The sequence below is a fragment of the Cervus canadensis genome, chromosome 22 (assembly GCF_019320065.1).
Source record: "Cervus canadensis isolate Bull #8, Minnesota chromosome 22, ASM1932006v1, whole genome shotgun sequence".
Taxonomy (NCBI): Eukaryota; Metazoa; Chordata; class Mammalia; order Artiodactyla; family Cervidae; genus Cervus; species Cervus canadensis.
The window spans coordinates 46,170,250-46,182,403 of record NC_057407.1 but is presented as its reverse complement, the minus strand read 5'-3'; the positions used below and the strand labels follow the sequence as shown (position 1 = coordinate 46,182,403).

At 46.9% G+C, this 12,154-nt stretch overlaps 1 protein-coding gene across 6 annotated transcripts in view; it reads left to right on the top strand.

Annotated features, from left to right (window-relative positions):
• Positions 1-12,154, top strand: part of LOC122425065 (myosin VIIA and Rab interacting protein) — a 217,642-nt gene that overhangs the window by 186,522 nt on the left and 18,966 nt on the right. For all 6 annotated transcript variants that reach the window (XM_043443378.1, XM_043443380.1, XM_043443379.1 and 3 more), the window contains one exon: positions 9,536-9,730. In XM_043443378.1, the coding sequence (XP_043299313.1) occupies positions 9,536-9,730 (195 nt within the window). The remainder of the gene's footprint in view (positions 1-9,535; positions 9,731-12,154) is intronic.

The following is a 12,154-nucleotide window of genomic DNA, read 5'->3' as shown; positions in this document are numbered from 1 at the left end:
CACAGGGCTGAAAGAAAAACTGGAGAGCCCCGCATGTGTACCATGTTCTTGTTTTTACTAAAGCCGCTACGAAGATTGTTCCCCTACCCCAAACCTGCACAGAAGACTTGACATCAGAGTTACTGAATTCAGGGACTGCCCTGGTGGTCCAGTGGTTAAGACTGGACACTTCCAATGTAGGGCCTGTGGGTTTTATCCCTGGCCAGGGAACTAGGATCCCATATGCCCTACAGGCAGAGAGAAAAATAGCTAGATTCAAAATATAGACTGAATCAGTGATTTGGGGGTTATTCCAGTTTGACATTTGGTAATCACTCTGTCTCCTGGGCTGTGAGAAAGGAGCTTTGAAATCTTATGTTTTTTCCTTATTTCAAAAATCTAATGAGATTCTCTCTCTCTCTCTCTTGATGTTTAAATCTCCTCGAATGGCATGAGTTTCTTCCAGAGCCCTCAGCTGGAAAGCGCAGCAGCAGCTTGCCCTCTCGCTGTTCGCTCCGCGGTCACAGCATTCTTCCTGTTTTCCTGCCAGAACAGTGTACCTTTCATCCATTTGTTCCCACTGCAGCTGCCCCACCTCAGCCCTTGTGACCTGGGAGTCAAGCTGCAGCAACCGTGTCCTACACTCACCTCTGCCTCTGATACTCCCAGGCCCTAAATCTGTCCTTCCTTTAGCAGTTAGAATTACCTTCCTAAAGCCTCCGCCTCTCAAGCCGGCATGTTAAGAACCTAGGCTTTGAAATGGGGCAGACCTGCGTGCGGTTCTTGGCTCCTTCAGGGCAAGCCATGTCACCTCTCTAAGCTCAGTTCCTCCTCTGTAAGATAGAGTAGTCATAGTTCCTACATCATAGGGAGGTTCCCAGATTAAACGAGGCTCTGAGAGCCTGGCACACAGTAAACACTCAGTAAATGACAGCTTTTCGTTCTTCAGCTCTGATGCGAAGAGCTGACTCACCGGAAAAGTCCCTGATGCTGGGAAAGATAGAAGGCAGGAGGAGAAGGGCTTGACAGAGGACAAGATGGCTGGATGGCATCACCAACTCAATGGATGAGTTTGAGTAAAGTCCAGGAGATGGTGAAGGACAGGGAAGCCTGGTGTGCTGCAGTCTATGGGGTCGTGAAGAGTCAGACACGACTCTGCGACTAAACAACAAAAAAGGACAGCTCTGGATAACAGCAGTGAAAACCTGCAACGGCGCCGAATCACCAGCTGTTCAAGATGCAAATGCAAACCCCCGAGCGTGGCCTTCAGGGCACTGTGGGACCCAGGCCGCCCTCTCTTTTCCCACCTGTCATCCTCTGCACACCCTGGAGCACAGTACCGTTCCCTGTGCACATCACGCCGTCTCATCTCCAAGGCTTAGGTCTACTCCCATCAGCCGGAAGTATCCTTCGCATCTTTCTTGTGCTTCCAGACGGACTCCAAAGTCACATGTTAATGAAACCTGCTTGTCCCTCTCCAGGTCTCAGCCTATGGCTCCCGGGGTAGAATGGGACTTTCCTGCTATCTGCTGGGCGTCTTCCTACCCTTCTCCTGTCTCTGTCCTCTGAGGACAGGGACCATGCTTACTCACTCTGCATCCCCTGCAGGGCCCAGGGCAGTGCCTGGCAGAGAGCAGATGCCTCCTGAAGGCCTGAATTAAATTAGTGATGATAGGAAACGGCAGATGATGTTTGCGTGCCTGGCTTGTTCAGTTGCCCAGCTAGGCGATGACATACCTGGCTTTTCTTGCCTGTCAGCATGTATGGTTCAGTGTGCTGAGTGCCAGGAAACAGAGGGTCCTGTGTGTGTGTGTGTGTGTGAGAGAGAGAGAGAGTGTCAGTGTCAGGTTGCCAACTGTTGTTTCTTAGGACAGACTGTTCTGTATTCTGATACTATGTCTTCTACTTTTGGGTGTTAAGGTATCTCTTCTTTACAAAATGATGGTGAGGGCAGACAATAGTACAGCATGGCAGCTTTTTAAAGAATTATTCTTACTTAGCAAGAGAAAAAAATTGGGAAACAGCAGCAAAGTGTAACTTTTTTGGTTAAAAAATACTTTTAAAAAGCATTTTTTCAAAGCACCAAGTATGGGTTTCCACGGGGGTCCGGTGGTTAAGAACCTGCATGCTAATGCGGGAGGCACCGGTTTGATGCCTGGTTGGGAAGATTCCGCATGCTGCGGGGCAGCTAAGCCCATGTGCCACAACTACTGAGTCTGTGCGCTAGAGCCTGTGAGCCACAACAGGAGAAGCCAGCACAATGGGAAGCCAACACACCACAGCTAGAGAGTAGCCCCCACTCGTTGCAACTAGAGAAAGCCCACGCAACAATGAAGACCCAGCACAGCTAAAAATAAATAAATAAGTAACGTTTAAAAGTATTGGAAAGAAAGAAAACAAGTAATCGAGGAAAGTTGTTTCAAGAACACAGTACCTAATAAAAGGTGTCTAAGCCACCAGCCTTCACCAGTGATGTGCCCACCTTGAGCCAGCAGGGCAGGTGGCAGAGGTTTGAATAGACGCGGACAGCTCTGTGTTCTGACTGATTCCATCTTCTCGAAAACACCTTGAGCTGGATGGTGTTATCTCCATTTCACAGCTGAGGCTCAGAGAGATTATATCCCCGAAGTCATACAGTGTAACCTGAATTTCCTAAGCCTCATGGCCTGGTGTGTACACAGTGAGGAGGTCACCTTGGGATCCATCTCCACTAGGAAACCACAAGACCAGCGCACCCACTTATTCCCAATATCTCCCTCCATTATGTGGGGGAATCTAGGGCGAGGGTCTCCCACATGTTCATGATCCTCTGCTAGGGGCCTGCCTGCTCAGGGCCTTCACCAGGCTGTTGCTGCTCATGACCACTGCAGGAACCAGCCCTGCCCAGACACCTCCACAGAGGCTTCAGATCAGCAGGACCAGGGCCAGCTGATGACTTCTGTGGGCCTGAGCACTCCTGCCTTTGTGAACCCTTTCCTCCACAAAAAACATTGAAAACCATATTTTACAACTATGTTGGCATAAAGATTAATACTATGTATTATGTATGCTGGGCTGGATGAATCACAAGCTGGAATCAATATTGCCAGGAGAAATATTAATGACCTCAGATATGCAGATGACACCACCATTATGGTAGAAAGCTAAGAGGAATTAAAGAGCCTCTTGATGAAGGTGAAAGAAGACAGTGAAAAAGCTGACTTAAAACTCAACATTCAAAAAACGAAGATCATGGCATCTAGTCCCATCACTTAATGGCAAATAGATGGGGAAACAATGGAAACAGTGACAGACTTTATTTTCCTGGGCTCCAAAATCACTGCAGATGGTTACTGCAGCCATGAAATGAAAAGACACTTGTTCCTTGGAAGAAAAGCTATGACAAACCTAGATAGCATATTAAAAAGCACAGACATTGCTTTGCTGACAAAGGTCCATCTAGTCAAAGTTATGGTTCTTCCAGTAGTCATGTACAGATGTGAGAGCTGGACAATAAAAAAGACTGAGCACTGAAGATTTGATGCCTTCGAACTGTGGTGTTGGAGAAGACTCTTGAGAGTCCCTTGGACAGCAAGGAGATCAAACCAGTCAATCCTAAAAGAAATCAAGCCTGAATATTCATGGGAAGGACTGATGCTGAAGCTGAAGCTCCAATACTTTGGCCACCTGATGCAAAGAACTGACTTCACTGGAAAAGACCCTGATGCTGGGCAATATTGAAGGCAGGAAGAGAAGGGGACTACAGGGGATGAGATGGTTGGATGGCATCACTGACTCAATGGATATGAGTTTGAGCAAAGCCCAGGAGATGTGAAGGACAAGGAAGCCTGGTGTGCTGTAGTCACCATGGGGTCGCAAAGAATCAGATATGACTGAGCAACTGAACAACAACAAAATGTATTTAAGACATGTGCCTAGACCTAAGAATTCATTTTTCCTTCCGATTTTCGAAGAAGTTAAGACATTTTCATGGGCCCCCTAAAAGAATGGTGCACCCTAAGTGCCATATCTGTTGAGCCCGATGGGTAAAGGAGGCCTGTTGCAAGACCCTGTTGCCCACTTCTAAGTCTCACAAAAACCCTAATATCAATGCCCCTTCAACTTCTACGTGTTCAGGGCTTGTTATAGGTGTCAGAACCATCCTCGAGGTGGAACCAGGAAATTCCCTCCTTTGCCCCAGAAATCTGAACATATCATTTAATCCTCAAAGCTTTTTCCCCCACACTGTATTAGGCGCTGTCATATCAAGGCTTACATCAGGTCACATGAATAGATGCCCCAGGCCTTTGTCACAGTCCCAGTTCACCACACAGCCAGACCCTGGATCTGATTTGGCGCAGCTGAGACTGGCAGACACGTGTGCACGCACACACCCAAGGGTGGAGACGGACCTGGGATCAGCCCTCCGACATTCCAGCCTGTTCTCTTCCTATGAAGCCAAGCACCTGAGGAGCCCCTGCTGCCCACATGTTCACAAGCTTGAGCCACTCCGGCAAGGAGCATGCATGCTTATTCCAGCTTGGAAGGAGTCTGTAGTTCTTTGTCCAACACAAAGCTTTGAAATGAATGACGACACTGGGACATTCTGAGGAGAATTTGCAAGGGTCGCAAATAAGCAGGGATTTCCAGTGTTTAGGATGGAGGTATTTTCTTCTTTTGAATTCTAAAGACTCGGAATCTCCTCCTGGTGACACCTTACGTGCTGTGAGTCTTTGGAAAACAGTTTATAAGGAAGAGTAAAAGGAGGGAGAATTTGTTCCTAGAAACATGTTTTTATAGGAAGAAAAAGGGCATGAGCTTCAGCATCAGTCCTTCCAGGGAATATTCAGGGTTGATTTCCTTTAGGATTGACTGGTTTGCTCTCCTCACATTTCAAGAGTCTTCTCTGACAAAATGTAGTAAGAGTTGGACTGTGAAGAAAGTTGAGCGCCGAAGAATTGATGCTTTTGAACTCTGGTGTTGGAGAAGACTCTTGAGAGTCCCTTGGACTGCAAGGAGATGCAACCAGTCCATCCTGAAGGAGATCAGTCCTGGGTGTTCTTTGAAAGAACTGATGTTGAAGCTGAAACTCCAGTACTTTGGCCACCTGATGTGAAGAGCTGACTCATTTGAAAAGACCCTGATCCTGGGAAAGATTGGGAGCAGGATGAGAAGGGAATGACAGAGGATAAGATGGCTCGATGGCATCACCCACTCGATGGACATGAGTTTGAGTAAACTCCGGGAGTTTGTGGTGGACAGGGAGGCCTGGTGTGCTGCGATTCATGGGGTCACAGAGAGTCGGACACGACTGAGTGACTAAACTGAACTGGAGAAGTGGAATGGCAGACTATTTCAGTATTCTTGCCTTGAGAACCCCATGAACAGTATGAAAAGGCAAAAATAAGTTTGTGGGTAGTGAGACAAAAAGTAAAGGCAGAGTCTTCTCTGCCCCGAGGTCCTCAGAGAGAAGAGAAAAGATCCAGGTGGGATTTATGACTGGGTCCTGACATGGTCTTCTTCCTCTAGTCCATTGACATGGCCACTGGGGCAGGCTCCTGCCTCAGAGTGGTATATTGCCTCCTTAAAGGTCTGAGCTGGTCCTGTTGTTGGTTACGGTCAAGCAGGAAGCTGAGTCTTTGTTGAGATGGACACTTGTTTCATTGCCTCACTGGTGAGTGATGGAGGAAACACTGGAGGTTTCTCATCACCTTCTGGACCCCAAGCGTGGACTACTGGTTATAGTCTGGTGATTGTGAAGTTGATATTATGGACTCAGTGTTCCACAAAGGGCTGCGACACAAACCAGACCCTAGAGGTGGACACCCAGGCTCTTAGTGGTGGTGAGCACATGTGGTCAAGAGACTGGGGAGTGTCGGTGCATCACAAGAAATACATCCCTGCCAGGTCAACACCTGAAAGCCCCTGTTCCACCCAGGAAAAGCAGTACTGGCTACCCTGAGCATTTTGAAAAGGAGTCGTGCATCTACCTGGAACTTAGTAAGTTTGTTGTTTGTGTTTCTTTGATCACTAGAAGGTTGAATTTGGTTACTACTTAGGCTCACTGGCCATTTTCATTCTGTCATCTGTGGGGCCCTTGGCTGTGAGTGTCTTTGAGTCCAGCCTTCCTGTTCTGCAGTGGCCCCTATTCTGTCAGCTGATTTTCTCCACACGTTCACCTCTCCCTTATCTGATACCATGGACCTGTCACATTTGATCCATCTTACAGTGAAAGTGCGGAGTAATGTCAGCTGCCATCGCAGAAAGCCCTCTCTGGCTCTGGGATCATGCTTTGTTTTTGCCATTCCGCTCGTGTCTCTGGGGCTGTAAGCAATAAAGCAGGAAGGCTGCTTTAGATTTTCCTTTCTCCCCCATACAGGGCTCCCTGCCAGCACCTCTGAATCCTTACCAGCTTTTTCAGCTGAACAAAACCCTGTCCGGCGCTAAATATAGCTTTATTTCACACAATTGTAGACGGTGCTTTCGACTTTTAAATCTAGACTGGGCAGAGAACAGGACATTTACATAACAAGACAGTGTGAGCCTTGTGACAAATCTAATCTCTTCTTAGGCTAGTGAGTTAACTAAGGAATGAGGAGGTTGGGTGCCCTGCTCCTATCACACAACTAATTAAATCCCACTTATCTTCACTCCCAGTAAGTGCCCCGTCCACTCCTGTGCTCACATCCAAGCAAGTCAGCAACACTCCTGTAGAACAGGCAAGAAACATCTGATTTCCTAGAGATGGGATAAATTCCCTCCAAGTGCTCATGGGTTCCAGTTTGTGCTTCCCAGTAGAGAGCTGAACTGGGACACCAACCAACCAGAGTGATCTTGTCCAGTTTCCATGTAATTTTTTTTTCTCAGTCCCTTCCCCAGCTGGAGGCTGGTTGCCTTCTGAATGGGACCACAGACCTTGTGAGCAAAACTCTGGTGCTCTCCACAGACCAGCTGCCGGTGACTGCTCACTCTCAATTAATGACAAATGCAAATACTTTCAGGGGGTCAGGAAAGTATGTCACCATGTCACGTCACCTGGATGGAGGTGAAGACATGCCATGGGGGCAGGGACTTCACCCACTGTTCACTGCTTCTTCCCAGCACCTGGGGTAGAGTCAGCACATCACCAACCCCCAATAAAAGATGTAGACGAATTAGTGGCAGGGACTGCAGAGAACTGGGAGGCGCTCATCTCACAGAAGGCATGCTTGTCAGGGGAAAAAAAAAAACCACATGCCTCTAGGCACTATTTGGCTTCCAGCTGGCAACTCCTATGATTGAATAAACAAGGCTATTTATGGATGGAAAGGAAAAATGACTACCAAGCAACACTGATGTCCAGCTCATCACTTTGATATTGTATGTTCTGTGGGCATCAAGATGCAGATAACTCTTTCTGATTAAGCACCTCTTATGTCCTTCCCATTCAGGTCCTTGGCCCTTTAATGACCCTAGAGCAATGGGAGGTGTGTGTTAATGTTCACACTTGCCCTTCCATCATGCTACCCTCTAACCTTTTCTTCTGAATCCCTTAGTTACACGTCTTTCTTCTCAAAAGATGTACAGAGGCACCTCTTCTACCAAATAAAGGGCAAACTTTCTAAATACAAGCTTTATCTACTAAGAGAAGGGTAACACGTCTGTTTTCATATGTACAGTGTTGTCTTTTCTAAAATAGACCTCAGCAAATGATGGTGGTTACTTCATGCCAAAATATTTTGAGTCCAGGTCATCTCTAAAACACTGAGTTACAGGATTCTGGATAATGGAGTACAGCCTCTGCAAGTTTTTCCTAAGGGTTGGCTTGGCTCTTCCTCGGACAGTACCTTTCATCTGGCGGATCTGCGTTGCCTTCCCTCCCTCTCATCTTCCTGATAACTCAGACCGATTTTTTGGTTTGTAGTGATGTCCCTTGGACCAAAAGAAGCATGACTCTTGGATGAGTCAGGCAGCTATTACAGACAGACTGACTGGAGAGCTGCCCCCTGAGCACATGCGCCTTAACCCTAGGAGGACTGACAGATGCCAGGGTGAGACTCTAGTATGAGATCATGTGCCAGAGCCCAGAGCCAGCTTCTAGACTGTGAACTCAGCCACAGACTTGTCACTCAGACACTTTCATTTCCTAGTGAAGTTGCAGGGCCACTGAAAACTTCCTCCAGTGAGATGACACCTGTAGTAGAATTTACCTGGAGAAACAAACTTTGCAAGATCAAGCCAGAGCTATCATTACGATTTGGTCCAGATTATATGAATCAGATAGATATCTTGGGAAGTACCAAAGACATTAAAATTCCAGGCTTTCCTGGAAATGGGCAATATTTGAATTTCCAGTTTGCAAACCCTGTGATGGGCTAAGTAAAATTGATTATAGATGGACACCATTACTGCCAAGCAACATTGATCTCCTTCTTATTTCTTGGTGCTGTATGTTCAGATGAACTCAAAGATGCAGATGATTCTTTGTGGCTGAAGTACCTCCACTCCATCAAAGACCTTGGCCCAGATCTGGACTGATTATAACTTTGAGTCACGAACACAAAAACTAGAAGTGAATTGTGTCAGCCAGAAATGTGTTCAACCATAAATAACAGAAAGTCTGGCCCACAAGGGCTCCAACAGGCAGGGAATTATTTTTCTCATGCATTTTCAGAGGCAGGGAGAGTCGCAGCAATACAGCTGATCCAGGGTCTATGTGGGCCAGGCCCTTTCAGTCTTTCTGATCCACCTGACTTAGCATTTTGATATCATCCTCACTAATGCTGACTTCCTAACTGCACACCTATGATCGAGGCAGGGGCAGGAGAGCATCTGTATTTGTTCACCCGATTAGGAAAACAAAAGCTTTGCTAGAAACCCCAACGGGCTTTCCCTGCAGGTTCACTGGGCAGAACCATGTCACATGACTGCCCCTGGCTGCAGGGGAGGCTGGGAAATTCCTGTTCAGCCTCAGTGCTGAAGGAAGGCAAGGAAGAATGGGCTTGAGAATAGATGTGAGTGAGCTAACAACACAGTGGCTACCAAGCGGCTACAGATACAGTCTTTCCAATCCTTTCAATGTACAGATGACAGAACTGAGTTCCAGAAACGGGAAGCAGCCTGACCAAGGTCCCACATCTGGATGAAATTACAGCCAGATCTAGAATGCAGACCTCCTCACTCGCTGTCCAGAAAGCAACCCACTGAACTACATCATGAATGTAGTTTGACAGAGTCTGTGACTGAAGGTTTGCTGAGTAAAGGGAATATTATCCAGAAAACGAGGTGATGAATATGAAACTATCAGCAGTGGGCAAAGGACCTAGTAACTTCCACTTGAGCTCCCCTTCCTCTCTCCCTAAGATTCTGGAATAATTCACTGTGAGCCACAAAAGCTTAGCCAAGTCACATCAGGCCTCCTCTCAGTCCTCTCAAACTGGGTAGATATTTTAGAGATTCTCATTCCTTCCGCACATTGATGTTTGTGTGTGTTATGACAGAATCAATCTCATGATGAGCACCATGATGATGTAGAATTTCCATGTCATTGTTAATGTTGTTCTTGTCTTCTGTCCCCTTCTGTTATTGGACCAAACAGAAGTATTCTGCTGTTTCTCTCTGCAACATCTCCACAGAAGTCCTGAAAGTCATCAACGCCACGGAGGAGTTGATCGCTGAGTCTGCAGGGCCCTGGGAGTTCCCACCTGTCCCTCCTGACAGAGAAAAGGGGACATTTCCTCTTGGGACAGACCAAGTGAGACTGGATGAGCAGCTGACTTCCCTGGAGGAAAATGTAAGACAATGTGGATGTGCTCTGCTTAGGGCACACATGTGCAAAGGAGAAGCCGATGATGTTGTAACTCATCACAGAGGGCGAGGACACAAACACATCACTGGTGTAGCATATATATTCTCAGAAGGGTCTTAGATTGGGTTCCCCAGAAGCAGGCCCCAAGATGAGGATTTCTATGCAACCAATTTATTAGGGAAGTGCTCCCAGGGGAGACTTATAAGGGAATAGGGCAAGGGAAGAAGTCAAGCAAAGCTATAACCTTAGATAGAGAGTAAGCCCAAACCTGCAGGCAACTCCCAGAGTGTGAGTTGCATCTAGAGTTGTCCTAAGGCAAAGGAACCCGCCCTCCTACAGCCAGCAGGTACCTCAGTCTCTCTTCATGCACGCAAACTGTCTGCTTCCCTGGCGACTCAGACAGTAGAGAATCTGCCTGCAATGCGGGAGACCCAGCTTCAATCCCTGGGTCAGGAAGATCCCCTGGAGAAGGGAATGGCAACCCACTCCAGTATTCTTGGCTGGAGAATCCCATGGGCGGCGGAGCCTGGCGGGCTACCGTCCACAGGGTCCCAAAGAGTAGGACACGACTGAGTGACTAACACTTTCAAAGTGTCTACAGGAGCTCAAAGGTAGTCTTCTGCAGACGTTTGAGCTACTAGAACCAAAAGCACACCCCAGCTTGGGAGTGGGGAGGGCGGTGAGCAGAACTTATATAAGGGATCCGTGGGGATCCATGTGGCATGTTGCCAGTGCCACTACAGAGAGTGAGAGTGGATGCCAACAGAGCTTAGGTTACTGCAACTGGTCTGCTGTGCCTCACAGATAGGTCTGCTTGTAATGGATTTTTCTGTCCTTCCAACTAGTGAGGGAAGAAAGAAATACATTCTTACAGACAGATATCTACAGTCACTTTAAAGACCTCACTGAAGGGTCAATGAGAATTTTCCAACAACGCATTGCAACCAGGGATGACACAAAGAAATTTGGACATGACCACTCAGGCCATCACTGCCATCACAGTTGGCATAGTCCCAATATCAAAGCCAGTCAGGTGATTCCATCTTTCCAGACTCAGCAGAATCAACCCTAATTTGGAGATGCTCTAATGAATGGTGTTCTCAGAAACCAGGAAATGTTATCAGCAAGATTTTTTTTTTTTTGCCAAAAGTTGAAACAACAAATATAAATGATTCAAAGTTAAAAAAAAAAAAAACAGATTAGTTTTACTTGAAAAGTGGAAGACTCTCTCCGTTTGGATTCCCATAAAACCTACGCATGTGTCTGCCTCACTTCATGGCCCTTTCATTTCACTCATATATCTCCCATTAGATCAGCACCAATGACATCCTGGGTTAGATAATTCTTTGTCGTGGGGGCTGTCCTGTACATTGCAGGATGGGATGTTTGGCAGCATCCCTGGTCTCTGCCCATTCAATGCTGGAAGCGGCACCCTCCCAGATTTGACAGTCAAAAGTGTCTCCAGACATTGTCAAATCTTAGTGGGGGCATGAGAGAAGACTAAGGCACAGTCATGCCCAAGTTGGAAACCAGAAATATAAATTCCTACAGAAGCGGATCTGCTGCCTTTCCTAGTGATAGTCCTCGCCCTTGGTCCTGAGCCTGACACAGAGGAGGTGCCCAAGAAATGTTTATCTGATGCATGACTGCATGCGTGCATGTGTGCTCAGTCGCTTCAGTGGTGTCCAACCCTTGGCGGCCCTATGGACTGTGGCCCGCCAGGCTCCTCTGTCCATGGGGTTCTCCAGGCAAGAATACTGGAGTGGGCTGCCAAGCCCTTCTCCAGGGGATCTTCCCAACCCAGGGATCAAACCTGAGGCTCATGTTTGCTGCATTGGCCTCTCCCATGGTCTCTTTACCACCAGCGCCACCTGGGAAGCCCAGTACATGATTACATCAGATGGATATGGTACATTTTTAAAAGCACTGTTTTACTTCTAATGTGCAGGTCTCTGTTCTTTAAATATGTCTGTAACAATGCTTTCAGGTGTTGTTAGTCCTCAAGTAGCCCTAATCCTGCACACACAGAGTTGAAAAGATTAAAGATGTGGTTAACCAGGAAGGGATGAATTTTCTTTTTACAAAGTATGGTATCAAAAAACTTACAATGCATGAAATAATCCAGATTTAAATGACAACGGCCAGACCCCATGGCACATTGAAAGCAAAGACAGCATGTCTTTTTCTTTTCCTCTAAAGAGTGTATTGAAAAATACAATGGCCTTGGCAGAGTTTTCATATTGTAAGATCCTTTTATTGTACATCACATTTCTTTTTGTGGGCACGTTAACACTTTGAGTCCGAAACTCATCCTCTTAGCCGCTGATTCAGGATGTCAGAAAGGCCAACAGTGGAAGGCTGGGAATTACAGTGCCCTGCTCCCTGTACAGACCCTCTAAGATGCCTCTC